Raw genomic sequence first — 24,479 nt, 5'->3', positions numbered from 1 at the left:
AAGTGTGTGTCAATAAGTGTGTCAGTACATGTATGTGTAGGCAGTGTGTGTATATATGGGAGCTGTGTGTGTGTCCGGCTATGAGGGCAGTGTGTGTGTGTGTGTGCGGTTAAGAGGGCAGTGTGTGTGTGAGTGCGGTTATGAGGGCAGTGTGAGTGTGAGTGCGGTTATGAGAGCAGTGTGTGTGTGTACGGCTATGGGGGCAGTGTGTGTGTGTGCGGCTATGGGGGCGGTGTGTGCGTGTGCGGCTATGGGGGCGGTGTGTGCGTGTGCGGCTATGAGAGCAGTGTGTGTGTGGCTATGGGGGCAGTGTGTGTGCGGCTATGGGGGCAGTGTGCGTGCGGCTATGGGGGCAGTGTGCGTGCGGCTATGAGAGCTGTGTGTGTGTGCGGCTATGAGAGCTGTGTATGTGTGCGGCTATGGGGGCAGTGTGTTTGTGTGTGCAGCCATGAGAGCAGTGTGTGTGTGTGTGTGTGGCTATGGGGCAGTGTGTGCGTGCGGCTATGGGGGCAGTGTGTGTGTGTGTGCTGCTATGAGAGCAGTGTGTGCGGCTATGGGGCAGTGTGTATGTGTGTGTGTGTGTGTGTGTATGCGGCTATGGGGCAGTGCGTGTGTAAAATTTCATGCTGTTGAGGGAGTAGGGCCCCAAACTGATATCTTGCTTAGGGCCTCATGTGGTCTAAATCCGCCTCTGGGTAGACCAGGCCGGTTTACCTCTGAACATGGAGCCCTTATAGAAACCTGGAGAAAGACTGACCTTTGGGCTTACCCTGCGAGCAAAAATTAGAAATTTGCCACAATCTTATCTAATTAAAGACCAAAAAGAACCTCATCCGAAAGGGAAGAGCTTCAAGGGCTTTCTTATAGTCAGCGTCAGTGTGTCAGGTTCGAAGCCTGAGGGCTCTCCTGGCTTCCACAGCAGAAGCCAACACTTGGTCAATGACCACCTTGCCAAGATAGGAACCTACTTCCCTGAGATGATCAAGCATCGATAACAACTTCGTTCTATGGGTACAAGAACTGAGACCATCCTCCAGAGCATCTGCCAGCATCTGATCACCTTAGCTACCCAAGTGGACGCCAGGGCTGGGCGGACATTAGCTCCCGCACTATAGTAAATTGCTTTAAGGAAGTGCTCTAGCTTCCTATCCGTCGGATCTTTAAGAGAGGGTGTGTTAGGGAAACGCAGGGTAGTAGATACGTGAGCATCTACTGGAGGAGGGGACTCCCATTTGGCCCTATCCGCTGCTAGGAGTACCCTCGTCCAGCATCTGTTGAAGAGATGTGGACACCTGCACCAAACCATGCACTGTCTGAGAGAAAAATTGGACCAATGGAGGTTCTGCAGCAGCGTGGTGTGAACAGGTTGAACACTGGCGACGTGGCCCTCATTTGTAGTAAGACTAATAGTGGTGTGTAGTAAGGAGCAGAGTACTGAATATTAGAGCGGGGCTATGAAATAAAAGTTATGTCAATGTGAATGACAATACACAAACTGGTGTTCAGAAGATGATTTGTCAATTAAAAGACTGTAGTCCCTACAGAGATATGAAGAGATAGTCTATAAACAAAGAAAATCTAAACACTTAGAGGATATAGAGAACAAATAAAGTACTCCTATAAACTTTTAAAACATGCACACAGAAAAACGTTCAATGCATAAAGGCAGTATACAATGGGCAATTGCTGATCAACAACCAAGCCCCGACAGGGAAGGTAGGAGCTAAAGTAAAACTTCACTGGCTGGAGTGAGTTATTTAAGGAGGCACAAGTCCTGGTGTCTTTCTCCATGTAGATGAAGGCAGGTAATGCATTAAAATGGCTGCCCAGTGGAAGGGAGGAGAAGAGGAATTACCCAGTGGCGGGTAACCTGCATGAGGTGACGCGCCAAGAGATGGGGAGGAGCCGATAGGGAAGGCTATCCTCCCGTCTGTCTTAACCCCCAGGTACATGGCCACCAGTGAATAATGTGCCACATTGCAAAAGTTGCCCCAGTGGAGATGCAGAGACCACCTGGCTCCCACTACCAGTACCGCCGGTGGCCTCCCATTCCAGCGGTGACAGCCGGTGGCCTCCCATTCCAGCGGTGAGAACCAGACCCCAATGGGTCCCGCTGCGGCTCTGTCTCTGTTTGCTGGAGCCGGCCGGGGTCACTGACCCAGCCGCCAGCGCAAGGGATCGTTGGAGTGGCAGTGAGGGCGTCCCATGACCCTCTCACTGCGTGCTCAATTGAAAGAAAAAATGAAAGAAAATAAAGAAAGTAAAATGAGACTGCTTAATAGCAGCCCCTGAAAACTGTGCTCACTCCTTGGGCACCAAGTGCAAAACTGGACCCCTGGACTGGGACAGGGTATAGGGGAGAGGGAGCCTGGGCTGCTGGGAAAAGAAAGTTAACTTTTTGATGCCCATCTCGAGGTCACCCCCTATAACCAGTATAAAGCCTTCTGCCCCATGGTCAATAAAGAAAACTGAAGTTCCCTGCATGGTAATCTTGCAGATTATTTAAAATGCCAAACTCTTGGACTCAGCCCTTATATCACATGGTATGCAGTATTCCACAAATGAATGATTAAGAAATATCAGTTGAAATGTCACCCTTGCATTTCCATTTATGTAACCAAATTAATATGTAATATTTTGTACATATGTTTTTAAGTTTGAATCTATGATACATCATTGTACCATAAAAACAGACTCAAGAGTGGCTCTTTATTTCTTGCTTCCCAGAGATACCATAGCTTTTTACCCAAGCAATAATGGTTGTCAAATGGTTCATTGTTATAAACTATCTTGCCACGACTAGCCATTTTCAAGACTTACTCTATAGAATAGACTTTTTGCACACATTTGAGGCTTCAGAGGTTATAATATACTGTATAAATTATATGGATTTAGGACCTTGCTTGTCATATAAAGAATAAGTCAATACAAGTGCTTACTAATATATAAGCATCGGTGCATTCTTTGTATTACTATGGTGCATGAGGGTGATTTAGTAGTTTTGTTAATGTTCTGAAATATATAAAAGCATATGAGTATAGGATATAAACAAACATGCATTGCACAAGTCATAACATACTCACCTTGGGCACTGCGGCCTGAAATAGAATATTTTGGAGTGGCAGTGGAGCTGTGTTGAGCATAGAAATCACTACCACCAGGACATCTGGACGGTCAGGTGGGCAGTCCTTGGCAAAGTGCAACAAGATGCGAAAACCATTCTTATCATAAGCAGTCACAGGAAGGAGAGAACCTGGGGAGCCATAATCATACTTGTCAATAATGTGACATGTTACAAGAGTTCTGCAGCAGATAGATGACTACTGTTATTTACCAGACCATCCTGTGTCCGGATTAATCATAAGCCCCAACCTTTCACCAATGCTGCCTGTACTACAACTATTTAATTATTAAATGACTATACATAATCTCCGCTTCATGTGAATAGCATCTTGTGGTCCTATTATGGTTCTCTATATTAAACCCCTGTAGTGTTATGGATATGTTATAGCTAATGTTCAAAACTGCTGACTTGAAGATCTTGTGAACTATAGTTTTTGCACAATATTTATTAAAAACTGTACATTTTTAAAACCAACAAATTCCTTTTAAACGATCAAAGAAGATATAGTTATGTTCGTTCTAAAGTCAAAGATCTGTTCATTTTAGTTTACCTTTTATGTGGGGTCTAATAGGTGGCACTCTAATTTACCTATGTGGTAATTAGCTGCAGAAGTGGCTGGAACGTGAGTTTACTTCAGCAGGCAAATTCGGATTACACCTTACGGAGGTGCAAACAGAATCTGCCTACTGTAATGCTTGGAAAAATGTGCAACACAATGATGTCGTCACACCACGTGAGCTCCTGAACTCCCTGTGGGATCGCTGGGAGCTGCTCTAGTTGCAGAGTTCCGGGCTCACTTGATCCATGGCTGACAAATTATAGCTTCCCATTGCAGGCACCGCCAGCCAACAGTCTACCATCCTACTCCCCTCCTCCCCTTCTAACACTACCCTTCTACCCCTCTTCCTCTCCTCCACCATCCATACTCTGGTATCTCCTATATCCTTTCTTAGCCATGTTATCATATCTATGTAATACATTTATATTGACAATTATACTTCTCTACCTCTTTTGTTGTTTCCAAGGCTAGGAGACCATTAATAGATACCATTTCTCATATTGTTATCTACCTGTATGTTATTGCTTTTCTTGCACAGGAAAGGGAGATATAGCCTCTGCCTCCTGGAGGTTGAACACTAGTGGTCTGATTTATTAGCTGTACGCTAATAACCTCTCTAAAAAAAATCTGCTTTTTAAAAATAGTTTTTACTATGCAAGTCCCCTGTTTCTGGAGAGGCCAATCGGGGGATATTCAAGCATGTTCAAGTTATTTACATTAACCACTTAACTGACGATTTTTTTTCCCACAAAACTGCTTAGAAATAGTTTTTATTTTAATAGTTTCAAAATTATTTTTAATGATATATTTAAATATTTTATTTTTAAAAATATATATATTTTTTTTTGCACTCCCCCACCCCCATGTTTCCATAGGCAACATTATAAAATAAGTGAAGAAATACCAGCGCTGATCTATATATGAAAAATATATCAATGGACAGTTGATGTCCTTGTAAAAAGCAATTTATTACACAATGATCCTAAAAAAACATCAACTATATGTATAAAAACATGTGCGTGATTGATGTAGCCACAAAATATAAAAAAAATAAAAAATGAAAAAGGATTAGAACCAATGGATGGGTACTCCCTCCAGATTATGACAAATCAAGTGCTGGATATGATATGATGAAATTATTTGTATCCCTTAGGCGATGTAATTACCGGTTAAGTTCACAAGTTGTCACAGTCCTTGGCAGCATGCAGCAGCCATAATGATAATTTTGCAGGGCTGTGGTAGTCCACCGGAAAATGTTGATAGTGCCAAAGTAAACAAGGATGAAGATTCCACAGCATACGTAGTACCAGCAAAGAATAGGGGTGTCCCAGGGTCTGTAAACTCAACGCGTTTCGCTGGCTCAAAGTACCTCCAGCTTCCTCAGGAGCATATCCAAAAGTGACCCAGAGTGGTGTATTTATATGGTTCTTCATTAAAAGTTCAGTGGCACATGTGTAAATCAATTAGTGCGCCGGAACGCGGAAGTATACAAACAAAAGTAACAATAATAATAACATGGCTTGGTATGCAAACTCTTTAGTCAGATCTTTTAATGAGGATGAGGAATCCCGAATAATATAGATTATTACATTGCCGCTACTGTCTATTGCGTGACTAGGCAAAAAACTACATATCCCATCATCCTCATGCATCCTATCATGTGACCGGAAGTCCTTAGATAAAGCAGCCAAAAAACACATTGTATACATAGAACTACATGTCCCAGAAGTCCCGGTAATGATTAACTCTATATGGCCTAAAGTCCACAATTATCTATAACTTAACATATAACCGTCACTTCTAGATAAATCGGAAACATATATTCAACACAATTAGTCTGCATGGGACTATATATCACCAAAGTGTCAAACACTTTTTCCTGAATGATCATGGGACTCTATATGGTCACATGATCAAAGTTTAACATTGCATTACAAAACAGAAAACTCCATATCCCATCACCCTCGTAAATTCTATCATGTGACCAGAATTCGTTTAATTAAACAGCCACACTCTCAAAGATACATTATACATGGGACTACATGTCCCAGGGGCCCCGATAATGACCGACTCCGTATGACCCGAAATGCACGATTACCTACAACCTGTCATATAACCGGCACTTCTAAATAGATCGAGCACATATATTCAACATGATTAATCCACATGGGACTAAAATCCCCAAAATAAAGGATATTTTATATTATAGATGATCATAAAACTTTGTGTAATCACATGATCATTAAAAGCTGTTTCTCTATTTTCAATAGTAGTCTGTCTTCTTTGTTTATTAGATTTCTTATTTGAAAGAACATCCCTATCCATATCTAGCACCTCTTTATAAGTATTCGATAGTAGTGAATCCGGATATCCACGTTTTTTAAAAGCATCAATCATTTCCAATGCTTGTTTAGAATAAACATCCACACTATTACAATTACGGCGTAGGTGCATCATTTGTCCCTTGGGAATGTTTGTCTTCCAAGGAGCAAAATGAGCGCTCTGGAAATGCAAATATGAATTGGTATTCACAGATTTATTAAAGTTGGAAGTACAAATCCTATTTTCTATAATCTCCAAGGAAATATCTAAAAAATCAATCCTATATCGATTATAAGTGAAAGTGAAGGATAACTTAAAAGAATTGGTATTCAGTGAATCAACAAAGGAAGTGGCAGAAGTGAGGTCCCCATCCCAAATGAAAAATAAATCATCTATATAACGGCCATAGAAGACCAGGTGCGCGTCCCAGCCGCCCCCCCACACATGGGTCTCTTCAAAGGCCCTCATGTATAGGTTGGCATAGCTGGGCGCAAACCTGGTCCCCATGGCCGTTCCCATCGTTTGTAAATAAAAAAAGTGTTCAAAAACAAAAACAGGATTTTGGTACTTACCGATAAATCCCTTTCTCCGATTCCACAGGGGACACTGGAGTTCAAGACAGTGGGGTATAGACGGTGGTAGAGCAGAGCTTGGCACTTTAAATAATTTAAAAGTGTGACTGGCTCCTCCCCCTCTATGCCCCATCAGCCCCAGTTTAAGAACTGAGCCCGAGAGGAGACGGAGGACAAGAGAAAAGAAAACGAGGAGAAGGAGAAGACCACAGAACGGAACAAGACCGACTGAATGAGAACAGTGGAACCCATAACAGGGAACCATGCAGTCACACAACCATAGAATGAACCCAACAAAACGTCAGGTACGCAGCGCTGGGCGGGCGTCCAGTGTCCCCTGTGGAATCGGAGAAAGGGATTTATCGGTAAGTACCAAAATCCTGTTTTCTCCTTCATCCACTAGGGGACACTGGAGTTCAAGACAGTGGGGACGTCCCAAAGCCAACCTCCTGGGTGGGAAGCGCGGAGAACTTGCTGACCCCTCGGCCAAACCGAAATAGGGACTGCCAAGAACAATAGGCCCAGCAGAGGCAGAGGATCAAGTGTCGTAGAGCACAGTAGACAAACACTACTCCTCAGGAGACAGTCACAGAAGAACTTCCACAGCGTACGCACAGCGGAAGCCAAAATGAACAGAATGGCTGGCGAGAAAACAATCACAGTTGAGAAGCGGCTGAAAATAGACCAAACCAGACAGCTGGTAGCAGAGAGCCCCAACAAGAATCCATAGGAGAAGGGCAGAAAACGAGAAAAACTCGTGAATCGTACTAGAGTCTGCACAGGAAACTGCAACAGCTGCAGACAGCAGAATCCCAGTACCGCTGGTCATAATCATATAGATAGAAGTATGACAATACCAATCAACAGATACAAAGTTGATCCTGTCCACAGACTCCCAATAAAGAGTATACTGGGAGGTCAAAGACAAGACCGAACAATCGCTTGGAACGATCCTTGAGGTCCCACTACAACAAAGTTGTGAACCAGCGGAAAGGTTACACCATAGAAGTCTCCAACGTGTGGAGATCCCACGGGACATGAGGCAGAGGCGAATACGAGAGGATGGAGACTACAATTCCTTTCAGAGGGTCAGACAGCAGTATAACCCATACTGAAAACAGGGATAAAAAGACAACTTCCAACCTGATGGAAGTGCGTAGTCAGTACCAACTGCCGGCCCGAACATAGTGTGAAAACAACCAGGAACTTAGCAGTAAAGGAGCACGAATGTAACCCCACCCAGGGAGAGCTACCAATATAGGGAAGCATCCCACACAGCAAGGCCAGGGCAGCAGGACAACCATGCAAGTACCCGTCAGGTACCTATTAGTGTGATAAAATATAAACATATACTGAACAGGAAAACCCAACCAGGCCCCCTGCGTGGAACATAGTGACTGTCACACTTATGTAAAGATGTGCACTAGCCCAGAGATGCGCTTTGGTCCATAACTCCAACAGATTCTAGTAGAATAGTGTCGCTAATCTCAATGTACAAACTATGCACCCACACACCAGGGAAACTCTAAAGTGTAGAGCCAACTGATTAAAATAGCAGAGGGCTGCTAGGACAGCCGCTAGGCTCCGTATGGGAGATTAACGTTATGTATGTCAGGTTGCATGAAATAGGAGCATCTTCCTAGGCATTAGTGAGGTAAGCTCTTACCTGTGAGCGACCAGAAGCACTCTGGACGCTATGTAGAATGTCACTGACCTTTTATCACACAGCAACCCGCCATGTTAGGTATAAAGAGTAGCTTCAGTGGGCGAAGACCAATGCTCCACAGCACGGACCTTAGTCTGGAGAAGTGCAGTAGAAATTACTGTGGAAACTAATAAAATGTTAGTGGAGACAAGGTGGTCGTATAACAGGACTCTAAATTGAGCCTGTTCTGTGGGCGGCCCAAGGCCTCATGGTATGAATTGTACCTAAGGCCCTTTTGAGACTCATTTTATTGAGATATGCGACAAAAATATGGAGTACCGGAATAGATACTGAGAAGGGTACCTGTTCGGAAATATTAATACAAGTGCACCACTGTAGTTGTAATGAGAATAGATCCCCCGAATGGGGCGCGCCCCAGGACATGTATAGGGACCATACTGGAAGCAATGCCCAGGGAATTGTGACTATCACTATGTAAGCTGCAGAACATGATTCTAGTTTATAGAACCACCATATAATAGGAATGGATATAGCCTACAGCTTATGGTAAACCCAGACGGCTACGCATCCGTGGAATAATAGGTAAACCTAATGAATGTGGAAGTATAAACATTATATATTCACACACACACACACAACCCAATTTCTAGGGAGAGATAGTGTAAAGCGGAGTCATTGTACCAACTACCGCATCAGGAGCGTCCAGCCTCCAATCGTAGCATCTTTAATTATGCTAGTATGTTATGGTAAAGATAAGATGCGATATCCACATATGCATACGTGTACCTACATACAAGTTTAGTAGGCGACGATAAAATTTAAAATAGAACCTGAGCATAATTAGCGCCATGGATGGACAAATTCACTCCAGCATGTATATATTCTAAAGCAGGGCTGGTATAAAATACTCTCTCTCTATATATATATATATATATATATATACACATACACACACACATATATATATATATATACATACATACATACACACATATATATATACCGTGGCTTACCTCCACGCCGGGAGGCTGCTCATGTGGCCGTCATTCTGGTATGGCGTAGAGGCAAGATGTGTTAGCAGCGTGCTGTCCCAGACTGGTGTCGTTCCTGGGACTTCTGTTACTGGTGTACTCGCCTTATATATTATGAGCGTGCGTGCTTCAGGTGAGCTATTTTAGCTCCAGATTAACCCGTTTTTTGAAGAGGGAATCAAAAAGACGATCTCAGTTTAGGCAGAGTAGCTAGTACACCATGGAGTAACCTTCACAGGCTATGATATCAGGCCATTAGATTAAGCTAGGCACCCTTTGTTATAAAGCCAAGGGGAAGCCTGACAGTGGGTAATACCCTGCGCTGCAATGGCGGCACTGTGTCCCGTCAGCCCAGAGCCTCTAGCCGGGAATGTGCACCGGCTGAGTAACTGGCCCCTCTCAGAACCGCATAACGCGGTGTTATAGTGCAAACAGGGGTTTACGCTAGTTCCCATTCTGCTAACAACTAGCTATGCACAGTAGCTAGCACTATACAGAACTGGAAGGTTTTAAAACCAGCCTATAATGTAGTATATGTGCTGGCACCTATATAAGCCTACAGCACCTGGTATTCCCAGGTGTTCTCCCATCGAAGTACTAACCAGGCCTGACCCTGCTTAGCTTCCAAAATCAGACGAGATAGAGCGTGTTCAGGGTTATGAGGCATAAGCCTGGGGATGGGACGCAATAATGTGCTAACCCTGGTTACGGGTAAGCTATAACCATAAGTTTTGGCCCCAGCAACCCGAACAATGACTAGTACAAGTACTATACATACTATATATCTTTAATTAGGTTAAGCCAGGTGCCCTTTATAGAACCAAGGGGAAGCCATGACAGGGGGTAACACCCGTTGCTTGCAAACTCCACACAGCTAGGACCACGGTGGGAAGAGAACCCACGACCTCACTGCTGCGAGGCAGCAACGCTAACCACTACACTGTCTGGCAAAATGGCGGGACCGTGTCCCGTCAGCACAGCGTATTTAGCTGGGAATACTCCTGTCATACAGTGACGGACATCCTATTATTTACTGAAGCACTCCCAAAAAGGGAGGGGTCTCGTAGGAAACCAGTGCTAAAGCACTCCCTGCTGCAGGTAGTGCACTGAGCTATACTGCTTGTGTGCAGGTAGATACTGCTGCCCATAATAGGGAAGCAGGGGCACTGTTGCAGTCGCTGGACTGTATGCATTCCTGAATTACCACACTGTGTGAGCCACTGATATACTCCAGTCAACACAGCGCTACTTGCCCCCGCAGTAGAACCGCATAAAAGCGGAGTAGTTGAAGGTCCAGCCAATGCCGATAACACGGGAGGAGCGATCATGGCTCCTACACAAGCGAGGGGGGCTTAATCATCATTTGGAGGAGCGGGCATGTAAAGTTGCTCAGCACAGCCAGGAACTGCGTAACGCAGCGTCTCCTCCTGTTAATAGATGAGAGCTGCTAATCGCTAAGGCAGTGCTGTATTATGCCTAGCCCGAATACTGAAATGGAGGGCCCAGGTCTGTAGCGCGTGGAGTGCGCGCCACCGGAAAGCCTTCTCCCTGTACAAGCACTGCAACAGCGCCCGCACCTCCCTGCAAGTGACAACGCAGCATACAGGGCGGGAGGGTGCGCGGTGCAACGCAGACCTCACCGCTGTCAGCCTACTAACAGCCATGCTGGGGAAGGGGCAGGAGACCCGGACTCTGCCGATTTCAGCTATGGCAGGTCCTGTCTTCCAGCCTCTCTCCTGAGCAGAGGGGGCGGGGGGAGGGCGGGGGGGAGTCAGCGCTTGCCCATCTGTATTGGAACTGACTGCTGGCATTGCTCAGGCAGGATGTTCCAGAGCGTTGAACAGGGAAGCGGCATTATTACAGTGAGCCGCTTACTAACCTCAGGGATGCTGCTGCAGTGCAGACTACATGAGGGGGGATCCCGTACAAAGGCGCAGCTGTGCTCATTAGCTCTAACCGCAGCGTGGCACGCGCTGTCCTTGAGCCCAGCGTTTTGGCCTTGGCCAGGTCGCCGCTAAGCCCCGCCCCCAACGCCACATTAATGGCGGTAAATCAACCCCGTCCCGCTAACGGGGACTCTGCACTACAAGCGCTGTTATTTTCCAGCCTCTCTCTCTAGGCAGGCATAGCGCTGTGAGAGCCAGCGTCGGTGCTTCTTCAAATAAGCACCGGCACAGCAACCAACCGCTAAGAGCGCTGTACCGCGCTCTACAGCGGCTAATGAGCATAAGCCAGCGCCGGTGCTTTCATACAAGCACCAGCGCGGCAACTTAGAGCCGCGTTGAGCGGCTCCTTAAGCCCCGCCCCAGCCTCGTTATGCAGGGCTATAATAGCGGGGCTGCAGACTCTCGTTATGGTAGCAGTGGGACGCAGCAGTCTTGCTTTATCCATCCCCTCATTTAAATAGGAGGGGGAACAGTGGCTAGGATAAGCCAGAGACCCGGACGCTGACTGCCGAGTGCAGCAGCGGGTCTCATCAGCAGCTCCGACACTGCCTGTTTACTGGCAGGGGAAGGAGGCTGTGTAACAGCCGCGCAGCGCGCGCTGTCCTGAGCCCAGCATTTTCGCCCACCACTCCAGCTAGTCAGGAGTGGTGGGATATACTTACGGGCTGTTGCGGCCGGGATGCTGGGCTGAGGGGGCGGCGAGGAACCCGGACACATGCCGGTGTCAGCAGTGGCGGGTCCTCGCAGGGTCCGATGACTCCATCTGCTGGTGCCCCCTCCTCAGGGTCACCGGACACAGGCTGCAGTAGCCGTGTGGTGCCCTCCCGGCGGCTCCCCCGTAGCAGGCAGACTGTCACAGCAAGCAGTCTGCCTGTCCTCAATGCTTGAAAAATAAAAAATATGAAAAAGGCTGGAGACAGCCAGATGTGCGACCGGCTCTCTCGGGCACATTCTAAAAACTGGGGCTGATGGGGCATAGAGGGGGAGGAGCCAGTCACACTTTTAAATTATTTAAAGTGCCAAGCTCTGCTCTACCACCGTCTATACCCCACTGTCTTGAACTCCAGTGTCCCCTAGTGGATGAAGGAGAAAAATAATTATGTGATAAAATAAAAGTGATGCAGTTCAAAAGAAATTCTTCATGTGCCTCTGAAAGGTCTCCATCTTGCTTGAATCGTTCCCTAATAACCTCCACCCCTTTGGAGTGTGGGATATGTGTATATAATGCAGTTACGTCCAAACTTAAAAAAGAGTATGAATCTTGCCAATCAATATTTTTAATTTTATTCAGAAAATGTGTAGTGTCAGCTAAATGTGATTTCAAGGTGCTCACCCATGATTGAAGAAATGAATCAACATAAAAAGATAAATTAGAAGTGAGTGAATTAATACCCGACACAATGGGACGACCAGGAGGTGATGTGAGGGACTTGTGAATTTTAGGTAAAAAATAAAAAGTGGGAGTGACCGGAAAAGGTGAAATTAAAAAACTATAAGTTTCCTTGGAGATAATTCCTAAAGTTTGTGCTGAATCCAACAAACATTTAAGTTCAGACAAAAAATTCTTAGTAGGATCTTTAGATAAAACAGAATAAAAGGTATTATCTTGTAATTGTCTAAGAGCCTCGGTTTCATAATAAGAACGATCCAAAATTACAAGGCCGCCGCCTTTGTCGGCTTCCTTAATAATAATGGTAGTATCTGAGGTTAACTTTATTAATGCTCTTTTTTCCTCTCTAGATAAATTAGAAACAAATCTAGAGCTACCTTGTTTAGAAATGCAAAGGGTTTTAAGATCTTCCAATGTACTTTTATAGAACATATCAATATAATTACTTCTTGCATTCATAGGAAAAAAATCTGACTTTCTCTTAAACGGATCCCTCAGTCTAATATTATCAAAAACCTTTACTACACTTAAAGATGAACAATCATCCATACCCATTGTATTACCCTCTATCCACAATTCCTCCAACATTGACAAAGATTGATTATCCAATTCATTTAATGTAATAGACATTGCCTCATCATTAGATTGTGTTAATTGTTTCTTGGCAAAATACCTTTTACGGCACAAGGTGCGAATGTATCGATTGAGATCAACACAAAAAAATGTGAATTTGAAGGGATCAGAGTGGCTTATTACTAAACCTTTAGGTTTCTTCAGATGTGGTAGAACACTCTGTACAATGTGTACCCACATCCCTAGACATACAAAAGAAGTGTCCTTACCTAATAGTGATGAGATATATAAAATTATTTCATTTATAAAAATTGTGATTCTAATTATATTATCTACATGTTGTTTTGCCCATGTAAGTTATACTATATCGGCAGAACAACCAGATCTCTGAAAATCCGGTTTATGGAGCACCGTAGAAATATTGTTAATAAGAATCCCATACACAGTGTCTCATGTCATTTTATAGATAAACACTCTAGTAATCCCACACAATTATCGATTATAGGACTGGAACATATCCCTTATTTAGAACAGGGAGGTAATAGATATAATAAGCTCTGTTGCAGAGAAATTTTTTGGATGCTGAAATACAATTCACTTTTTCCTGATGGCCTTAATGAGGCAATTGAATTAAATGTGGTAACATAATATCTGGATCTCTAGATTATATTTTACTAATTAATCATGTGTTGTTTTTTTTTATATTCTGAGATCTGTAGGTGCTTAAATAAACATTGATCATGTGATTACACAAAGTTTTATGATCATCTATAATATAAAATATCCTTTATTTTGGTATTTTGGGGATTTTAGTCCCATGTGGATTAATCATGTTCAATATATGTGCTCGATCTATTTAGAAGTGCCGGTTATATGACAGGTTGTAGGTAATCGTGCATTTCGGGTCATACGGAGTCGGTCATTATCGGGGCCCCTGGGACATGTAGTCCCATGTATAATGTATCTTTGAGAGTGTGGCTGTTTCATTAAACGAATTCTGGTCACATGATAGAATTTACGAGGGTGATGGGATATGAAGTTTTCTGTTTAGTAATGCAATGTTAAACTTTGATCATGTGACCATATAGAGTCCCATGATCATTCAGGAAAAAGTGTTTGACACTTTGGTGATATGTAGTCCCATGCAGACTAACTGTGTTGAATATATGTGTCCGATTTATCTAGAAGTGACGGTTATATGTTAAGTTATAGATAATTGTGGACTTTAGGCCATATAGAGTTAATCATTACCGGGACTTCTGGGACATGTAGTTCTATGTATACAATGTGTTTTTTGGCTGCTTTATCTAAGGACTTCCGGTCACATGATAGGATGCATGAGTATGATGGGATATGTAGTTTTTTGCCTAGTCACACAATAGACAGTAGCGGCAATGTAATAATCTATATTATTCGGGATTCCTCATCCTCATTAAAAGATCTGTCTAAAGAGTTTGCATACCAAGCCATGTTATTATTATTGTTACTTTTGTTTGTATACTTCCGCGTTCCGGCGCACTTCCGGGTCGCGTGACTTGTCACGTGATTCGGGTGTCTGCTGAGATGCGGAGTATTGGAGGTAAATCAGTATTAAACTGACATATATATATATATGTTCTTTTAATATTGTGATTTGTGACATGTAGGATTTATATGGTTTATATTTATTAAACATTGGACAGTTGATTTTAATCAATTTGATTAGTGCTAATGATGTTATGGTGTTTAATTGATTTACACATGTGCCACTGAACTTTTAATGAAGAACCATATAAATACACCACTCTGGGTCACTTTTGGATATGCTCCTGAGGAAGCTGGAGGTACTTTGAGCCAGCGAAACGCGTTGAGTTTACAGACCCTGGGACACCCCTATTCTTTGCTGGTACTACGTATGCTGTGGAATCTTCATCCCTGTTTACTTTGGCACTATCAACATTTTCCGGTGGACTACCACAGCCCTGCAAAATTATCATTATGGCTGCTACATGCTGCCAAGGACTGTGACAACCTGTGAACTTAACCGGTAATTACATCGCCTAAGGGATACAAATAATTTCATCATATCATATCCAGCACTTGATTTGTCATAATCTGGAGGGAGTACCCATTAAGGACTAATCCATTGGTTCTAATACTTTTTCATTTTTTTTTTATATATTTTGTGGCTACATCAATCACGCACATGTTTTTATACATATAGATGATGTTTTTTTAGGATCATTGTGTAATAAATTGCTTTTTACAAGGATATCAACTGTCCATTGATATATTTTTCATATATAGATCAGCGCTGGTATTTCTTCACTTATTTGTATTACTCTTTTTTAGGGGTTTACATCCCCTATATACCAGCAGCTCTCTGACAGCGCTCGGTATTTGTGTGTTTTTATTTAACATTATAAAATAAATCCCCCCCCCACTAACCCATTGGAAATAGACCTCGCAATGGTCATAAATCCTAGTAACATTACCCGCCCACACTCCCTTAATAGTACTTTTTTTTAAAAAAATCCCTGTTTTATAAACCACACCCCTATAAAAGAAAATCCTGTTTTTTTGCACCCTTACTCCTCCTACCTTGTGACCAGGGGTCAACTTTTCTTTGTGTCCAAACTCAGAAAGGCAAGGCCCTGTACCCAATGTTTTTGTGTCTCCCAATGCAATTCATTAGAAAATGAGTTATCTTAATAGCTATATTAGAAAGCACAGCACCAAGGATGTCTTGAAGAACATTCAGACCAAAAATATCATCCAATGATCTTGTAGAACTTTCCAATCCTAAGTAGAAGGCCAAGAAATCAAAAGGCACCGCAGATACTATTCTTCTTGTACATGCTCTTTTAGATGTCAAAAACTAGGAATTTTATATGCAGATGGGTGCACTGGGGTGTTTGTACCATGTCCAATTTATGGATGTAGATATTTTGGGAAAGAACGTAAATATACTGTGGCAGTATCACCAGAGGTGGCACTGGTGAGGTGAGCAGCAGATTCTGTGTGGGGCAGGGGAGATCCGCCCACACAGACTAGAAAAGCATTGTGGGAAGATGTATAATAGCTGCCGTATGACCAGAGCCCAGGTGAGGCTGCTGATGGACACAGCCAGACAGTCCAGGTGGGGCTGCAGTGTGAGTGAAGCAGACCAGGTGGTCAGGATCATATCTGCAAGGAGGCAGGCAGATCCATAAACCTCTGACACTGTCCTTGTGAGAGGCGGCAGCCAACAAGCTGAGAAAGCTATACCAGGCCAGGAGGCCAGTGTCCAGTCCTGCATGTGGCAGGAAGGACCACAAATCTCAGAGACTGTGAGAGACCTTTATGCAGATTAGCTGCTTCTGTAGAGAGGGTTCAAGAAGTGAGCTAGTGCCCCAAACAAGGGCTAGGTTTGTTTGTTATTTTTTTGTTTCCTGATTTCACATGCTGGAAGTAAAGCATCACTTATGTTTATTTAACTGGAATGCTACGTGTGGACTCTAATTGTGCACCTACTCACTGCACCACTGACCCCAGTCTACCGAGCTCATTAACCCCAAGTATCATTTGCCGCAGTGAAGGATCAGAAAAGAGACATGCTGCACAGATTTAATTGAAACCAAAAACTCTACTCTACAAGTGGCAAGAAGATGGCGCCCTACAGATTCTTCAGTTTCCCTGTATACGGGAGGCCGAGCCATATTCACCACCCCATGCTAATGGCCATTATATCTCATAAGCTGCTGATACCTGGATTTTCAAGTAAATCACGCTCAGTACATACTATAATCTGGATTGCAGATAATTAAGGAGCAGTTGTAGTAAGGACCATAGAATTTAGGGTTTATTCTTCCAGTAACCAAACAAAAGGTGGTGGCAGATTGCACACTGAGGCCCTGATTCAGAGCCGGACGCTCTGACAGAGCGCTCGCTCTGAATCAGAGCCGTCCTTCTGAATTTTTAGAGCGGCCTCCTGGCCGCTCGTATAGCTGTGGGTGACCACCCACGGCTATAGCGAGCAGCCAGGAAGATGGTCACGATGGTCAAGACCAACGCGACCATCGGGCTTGCGACGAGACCCTTGTGGTAAGGTCTCGTTGCCGCAAGCCCTGGAGTGCTTTCGGCTCTATCAGAGCCGAAAGCACTCCCACTGACATCACTTGTGATGTCAGTGGGGCCGGGCCCCAGACTGTAGGCGTCCCCATGGGAACGCCTCCGTCTGGCCAGCCACACCCCCCAAAGGAGGTGTGCTGTCACTCACCATCGACAGCATGCCCGTCGCTATTCGGGTCTTGCGCATGAGCACGACGGAGTCGCCTCCGTCGTGCGCATGCGCACTGGGCCAACATCGACCCGCTTGCGAGCAGGTCTGAATTAGGTCCTGAGTGCTAATGCTTTTCCATGCTGACACAAAGAAGTGAATGGGGATTGCATCTTCCAGCTGTATTTACATTTAGAAAACACTGAACGCAGCATCTTCAGAGATTTCTCTCTCTCATATCTCTAGATATGCGTTCCACATTTACTTCAATATGTCAGTACAGTAATGACCAACTGCTATTAACGCTAGAATTTATCAAGTTGGAAAAGTGCTAACACTGTAAGCGCAGATCTGAATCCATGTGACGACTTCAACATCTGTAATAATTGCAAATAACTGCATTTGTATGGCGGACTAGGCCCTTACCACTAAGGACCCACCTGCCAGATTGGTAAAGCAAGAGATGGTTAATTTAGGTGGAATATGGGGTCCTGGAGAGGCAGATCAAGAACAGAGGGAAACTCACAATTACATCAGACTACTGTAACCAGTTTTATTAACTAAGCGTAATTTGTGAAATCTGGTAATGTCTCACCAGCAGCATTGGAGCTGCAAAAACATTTCCAAAAATATAAATATAACAGCTTGTGTCATGTCAGAGTGTATGGTCTTAGTAGGAGATACAAGCGGTTAACCTACTGGCAGAGCCAATACCCACGATGTCCTTCAATGTAGCAAGTCAGAAATGTAACATACTACATGTAGCATCTCAGTGTTTGTATTAGACACAGGGTTACATTACTAGGTAAAATATTCTGAGCAGCAGATTTACCCTAAGCAAGATGTAATTTAGCAATATGAACATTTTTCAATTTGACATTGGTCATTTAAAAGCTAAGGGAGACTCCATTTCTAGGTTAAATTTGCAAATTAGATCTAAAGGAAACTACTATCTGATGTTTACAAGATACATTCACTACTACCTGACGTTTGTGGTCTTCAGTCTATGGCCACCCCCACCTTGGGTGTCTGAAGCCTGATGTCATCGGGTTTGAATCAAGTAGTGAAAATAGCACTACATGCTACTTAGTTCAAACTCAGTAATGAAGTGTTTGGTGGGGAGCGGCTGTAGACAGAACACTGCGTACAGCCTGAAGATGGATAGTGCACACAGGTAAGTCCTAGATATAAATTATTGGAATGTATAGTGCACACAGGTAAGTCCTAGATAAATTATGATTACAGGGTGAATCTAGTAAACTTCTAAATATTGAAAACGGGTTGTATTTAAAATGAAAAAACAAACAAAATTTGAAGTATATCGTCTACAATTACCTACTAAAGATGGTGGTAAGCCTTTAATATGCAGAAAACAGTTAGAAAGAATTTTGACCAACTCACTTGGTTTAATAGATTCCAAGGGTATCGTCACATTTGCTAGGGAAATATGTGATCCTTTCTGAGGGCTTTCCTGCTGAGGTGGCAGGAAGAGGGGGCTACCAGGAGCCACAGGCAAAGAACCATATGACGATGCAGAAACCATAGCTCCAATAGCATTTGGAGGCTTAACTGGTGGAAAGGCTGGAATGGCGTTTAGAACAGCAGCAGAAGATGCGGATTTGGCTGAGGCTCTACAAAGGAAAAACAGTAATAGAAATAGCGCTTTCCAGCTGGCTACACAGCTGCCAGGTAATATTACTCTGCAAAGATAAAGCTAACTCTTGTCATGCCAACTTACCCTTTTGCTTCCTCCAGAAGCTGCTGTCCTAGCACCTCAAGTTCATGGAGTGCTATGCCTCCTGTAGGAGGTGCAGATGCTGCCACTGTTGCAGATACTGTAGGAGAAGCATTGAACAAACCAGTATAGGTAGCAGGAGAGGAGTAGGAAGTAATAGTTGAGGTACCCATGGGTATTACTGGCTGTGACAACAATGAGGTGGATTTTGAGGTTAGAGGATCTAGTGACGGTCCTGTGAAGAAATCAAGCTCTTGACTGTCCACCTGCAATAGAGTCAAAGCTAAGTACAGAGAAAGGGACAAGCATAGTCTATACATTTATTATATTATTTATAGCAAGACACAGATAAATACCTGGAATAAATCACACTTGGAGTTTAAAGTAAATTCTGGTGCTGCATTTGTGGGTGGATCATCTAGACCTGAAAAAAAAACATTAATTAGAACTGAATACTGTAGACCTGCTTACATATTAAAACCACAGTTACATTATATATAGATGGATAAAGATGGAATGTGTTATTAGTTTACAGAAAAGCTATAAACACAGCAGACATAAATGTGGATATTATTTTCCTGTTTTAAATATGTTGCCCCGTAAAGTAACTAGTGTATACTTATTATTGATAAAATGGTTATGAAATAGTCTGATCAGATGTATAACTTAATTAAGTTGGGTACACCTGCCCAAGAAATTGAGTGCTTCAAAGGGTCTATAAGAGCTAGACTAATTAGATATATAGTGATAAAAGCCATCTGAAATCATACACCATCTGCAGCGGGACTATATCCCCTACCATCCTCTGCCAAAGAGAAAGTTATATCATTTAGGACAAAGGTATTCCATGTATTCCTTTCAGAAGAAACAAAGGGGGAAGATGTACTAAGTCATGGCTAGATATAAAGTACCAACCAATCAGCTCCTAACGGTCACACTTTACAGACTGTGGGGTCTATTTACTATGCCTTGGATGGAGAGAAAGTGAACGGAGATCAAGTACCAACCAACCAGCTCCTGTCAAATTTCAAACACAGTCTGTGCCGTGGCAGTTAGTAGCTGATTGGCTGGTACTTTATCTCCGTTCCTTTAGCTCCATCCAAGGCTTAGTACATCTAGCCCGGGAACATCTCTTTTTGGGGCCTTTTTATTTATGTTTACATTTGCAATGGAATATGGATGTGATTGCAGCACGCAATCATAGTGCCCGAATGTACTAAAATAGTGCCCGAATGTACTAAAAGGCACCTGCAGGGACAAAAAGGAACCCGTCCCTGTGCTATTGGAGAATCTGCCGCAATCCCTCCATAATACATTCAGGGGGATACATAATATTTGCGGATATCCCTCGAAAACATCCGGAAGTTAAACCGCAAACATTAAATAATATTGTTTTAATCTTTTACACTTGCTTTTCTTCAGGGCATCACCACTTAATACACATAGACACTTTTCATATCACCTTTTATGTTTGTTTTTTATTCATGTCATTTTTTCACATATATTTTAACCCTTTTTCAACACTTATTAATTAGTCTTACACATCTATACTTTACTTCACTGTCGCCCTTCTTCCTTTTTTCGTGTGATGCCTTGGGGGGGGTCCTGGGCTGGACGTTTTTTGGGGTGCCCTGCGCCCCGGACGTGAACCCCTTAGTGTTAGGGACTGCTAGTAACAGAGAAGCCGTGACGTGGCCTAGCAGCTTACCATGGATTTGCAAATGCATGCAACTAATATCTCTGAATTTCTATCACCATATAGTCTTCATGTATTGTTGCAGGTGCAATTCAGTGTGCTGAGGAACAATAGGGGGTTACCCCCCCCTTTTTCAACTTGGTATGACCCCTCCCTTTCATGCACCTGAAGAGCACTGCCAGATTGATTTGAGCAGCTGCCATTTTCTGTTACTTGCTTCCTGTGTTTAATCCCATCATCTTAGTTTAACTATAAAATCCAATTAATTATGTCTTTGAGCTCAGGTTTCGAACCTTTGCTAATGGATAAACCTTGCGCGCCAGAATAAAATTCAAGTGTTGTCTTAATATTGTATTGTTTATATACATGATTTAGTATCATAGTAGGGGTCAACTATGCCTCCTTAGTTATGTTATTCTATAGCGACTTAGAAAAGGAATGTTATGATATATGGGGTATATATAGTCATTTTGTGCACTGTGGCAGCCTGGCACTTTCAGCCATGACAAAGTCCAATAATGAAACCAATTGAATATGAAATGAGACAAATAACAAGGACAAAGCTGAGTTACCTAGATGCAGCAGCTCCTCATCCAGCAAGCTCAGAGAGTTGGATGCACTGCTCATTTGAGTGGCCGTGTGATCTGGATGAGATGAGCGAGTGTGGGAATGCGCTGGAATAAGTGGAGGAGGAGGAAGGATGGGAATGAGTGCTGGCAGTTGCTGTGCTACTGAAGGGAGTGGTTCTGGATCCACTGGAGGAATGGAAGGTTCAAATCCCGCCAAATCAATCAGAGTAGGTAGCTGGGTACTGCACTTTGTCCCTTCTGGATAAGGAGAATGAGTATGGTTAGACTGACAGAAACATACAGCTCTGAGATGATCAGTACACAGGTGAAAAAAAAAACATGTGAGGCTCTGTAAATGTCTTACAGTCACTCCGGCTTTTGAATAAAGGAATTCTGAAGTTTTTTTTTTCTGATTATTTAATTCTGAACTGAAGCTGTTTCCTGGGAATCATTTATTCCCTTCCCTGGTCTCATCCCTCTATTGTACTTTGTGGAGACAGCAAAATAGTTGAAGTCTCCAACACCCAGGAAGGGAACAGCCACCTGACAAATCTTCTGCCTAATAATCACATCAGTTAATGCAAAAAGATTCAATTATTGCATTAAGATGCAAAATATATATGTGGCGTGCATGGATGCTCAGAAAGTCTGGTTGATTGATTGCCCATAATAAATCAACTCCTCTGTTAAAGTGGTAACCTTGACAAAGTTGTGACTATCCTGCAAAATGAAAACCTGAATGGATTGCGTATAAATCCTATGATCCTGCCTAAGACCCACACACTGAACTAAGGGCCTGATTCAGAGGCGCTCGCAAAAAGCGAGTGCTCGCTTTGAATCATGGGGCCGCTTTTTTTTTTTCCGGCCTCCTGCTTTTGCAAGCGGCCAGGTGATGGTAACGACGAGACCCTTGTGGTAGGGTCTCGTTCCCGCAAGCCCCAGTGAGCTTCCCGCTTTAGTAGAGCTGCCCACAAACGGCAGGCGTTCCTTCAGGAACGCCTCCGTTTGGTCAGTCACCACCCCTCCCCGCCTACAAAACGGGCGAGCTGTCGATCAACATCGACAGTCGCCCCGTTTGCAGCGAGCCCCGGAGCGAGTGAATTTCTCATTCGCTCCAGGGCGTACGCAGTGCCCCACCATCGACACGCTTGCGAGCGGGTCTGAATCAGGCCCTAAGATCCATAACTGAAATATGAAGCTTCTGTTTACATGTACGTAATTTGCCCTCACTAATGTTAGGAATGCAGCAAGGCCTCATTCTTCAGACAGCAGAAAACCAAACTACAAGCAAACAAATCCTTGACATCATCTTGGGCAAAATAAAATAATTAAAAAATTGCAAATAAGTGGAATACAGGCGTAGAAGAAAGTAAGATAAAAGCTTGCCATCATTGTGGATGTGAGGGCCAACAGAAACATTAACATCAGGTTGTAGTCCTTTGCAACCTGATGTTAATGTAAGATTGCACCAGGTAGAAGAAATAAACTAAATGCATTGTGTACCAATAGAAATCATCATACCAAACCCTTTACATTTGTCACACATTACACCCTGGAAAATAAAATAAATTTTTTCACTTTTTCTAGCTTTATTTACACATTTCACCTTACCACATTAAACTAGTGAAGTGTGTACGAACAGTTTGGAAAATTAATTAAAAAAAATTAAAACTAGAACAACAAGGTTGGAAAAGTGATCATTCCCGAGTCATTACTTTGTAGAGCCTCCGTTTGCTGCAATTACAGTCATCAGTCTGTTTGGATATGCCACTACCAGCTATGGGCACCCAAATTGGGGAATATTTGCTTATTCTTTCTTGCAGAATTGTTCAGGTTCAGTCAAATTTTGTGGTGAGCAGCGATGTAGTGCTTTATTCCAGTGGGATGTAGTTTATATCCCAGCAGTCGAGATGCTGACGCTCAGAATGCCGGCGCCAGCATCCCGACAGTAAGTACTGGGGTTAGGGTTAAGCACTAGAGGGGGGGTTAGGCACCAGGGGGAAGGTTAGGGTTGGGGGAGGGGATGTTGGGCTGTGGTGGAATGTGTGGTTAGATTTAGGCTGTGGAGAGGGAGGGAGGATACTTACCGACATGTGTCGGTATCCTAATCCTGTCGGGATGCCGGCGTTGGGATTCTGACCGCCAGGATCCTGAGTGCTAGCATCCCGTACCCAACCCCTTCCAGTCCATCCACAGATTTTCTATCAAATTTAGGTCTGGGCTCTGACTTGGCCACTCATGGACATTCAACCTTTCTATCCTTAAACCACTGCGTTGTTTACTTGGCAATATGTTTATGGTTATTGTTGTGCTGGAAAGGGAACCACCTGACCATCTTCAGCTGTCCAGAAGGTTTTCCTCAAGAATTTGGGTGTACGTGGTAGCCCTTCCCTTCAATCCTGACCAATTGCCCAGTCCCTGCTCAAGAGAACACCCAAACAACATAATAGTGCCACCACTATGCTTCACAGACTGTATAGTGGGTTTTTGGTGGTATGCTTGGTTTGGTTTCCTACACACATAGCACTTGGTGTTGTTCTGTGCTATTTTTTTTTAACAGCATCAATAAGGCTGTGGGCCTGATTCAGACCTGCTCCGCGAGCGCACAGCCCTCGCAAGCGGGTCGACGGTGGGGCACTGCGCACAAGCCCCATAGCGAGTGAGCAATTCACTCGCTCCAGGGCTCGCTACAAATGGGGCAGCTGTCAATGTTGATCGACAGCTCGTCCCGTTTTGTAGGCGGGAGGGGGTGGCTGGACAAACGGAGGCGTTCCTGAAGGAACACCTGCCGTTTGTGGGTGGCCCTACTGACATCACTCGTGATGTCAGTAGTGAGCTTCCTGCTCTATTAGAGAAGGAAGCTCACTGGGTCTTGCGGGAACGAGACCCTAACAGAAGGGTCTCGTCGTAAGCCTGATGGTCTTGACCATCGCGACCATCACCTGGCCGCCCGCTAAAGCTGTGGATGGTCACCCACAGCTTAGCGAGCGGCCTGGAGGCCGCCCAAAAAAACAAAAGAGGCCGCCCTGATTCAGAGCGAGCGCTCACAAAAAGCGTTC

At 43.8% G+C, this 24,479-nt stretch overlaps 1 protein-coding gene across 1 annotated transcript in view; it reads right to left on the bottom strand.

Moving 5' to 3' along the window:
* The window catches only part of GGA3 (golgi associated, gamma adaptin ear containing, ARF binding protein 3), a 109,446-nt gene that overhangs the window by 20,797 nt on the left and 64,170 nt on the right, over window positions 1-24,479 (bottom strand). Inside the window, exons 11-15 of the mRNA XM_088482576.1 lie at window positions 21,424-21,678; window positions 19,512-19,579; window positions 19,159-19,421; window positions 18,822-19,051; window positions 3,084-3,253 (exon numbers count right to left, since the gene is read on the bottom strand). Of these exons, the coding sequence (XP_088338702.1) occupies window positions 3,084-3,253; window positions 18,822-19,051; window positions 19,159-19,421; window positions 19,512-19,579; window positions 21,424-21,678 (986 nt within the window). The remainder of the gene's footprint in view (window positions 1-3,083; window positions 3,254-18,821; window positions 19,052-19,158; window positions 19,422-19,511; window positions 19,580-21,423; window positions 21,679-24,479) is intronic.

Source organism: Taudactylus pleione, unplaced genomic scaffold, assembly GCF_031769625.1.
Source record: "Taudactylus pleione unplaced genomic scaffold, aTauple2 ptg000290l, whole genome shotgun sequence".
Taxonomy (NCBI): Eukaryota; Metazoa; Chordata; class Amphibia; order Anura; family Myobatrachidae; genus Taudactylus; species Taudactylus pleione.
Note: the sequence above shows the minus strand (reverse complement) of the source record. Positions and strands in the feature narration are given on the sequence as shown.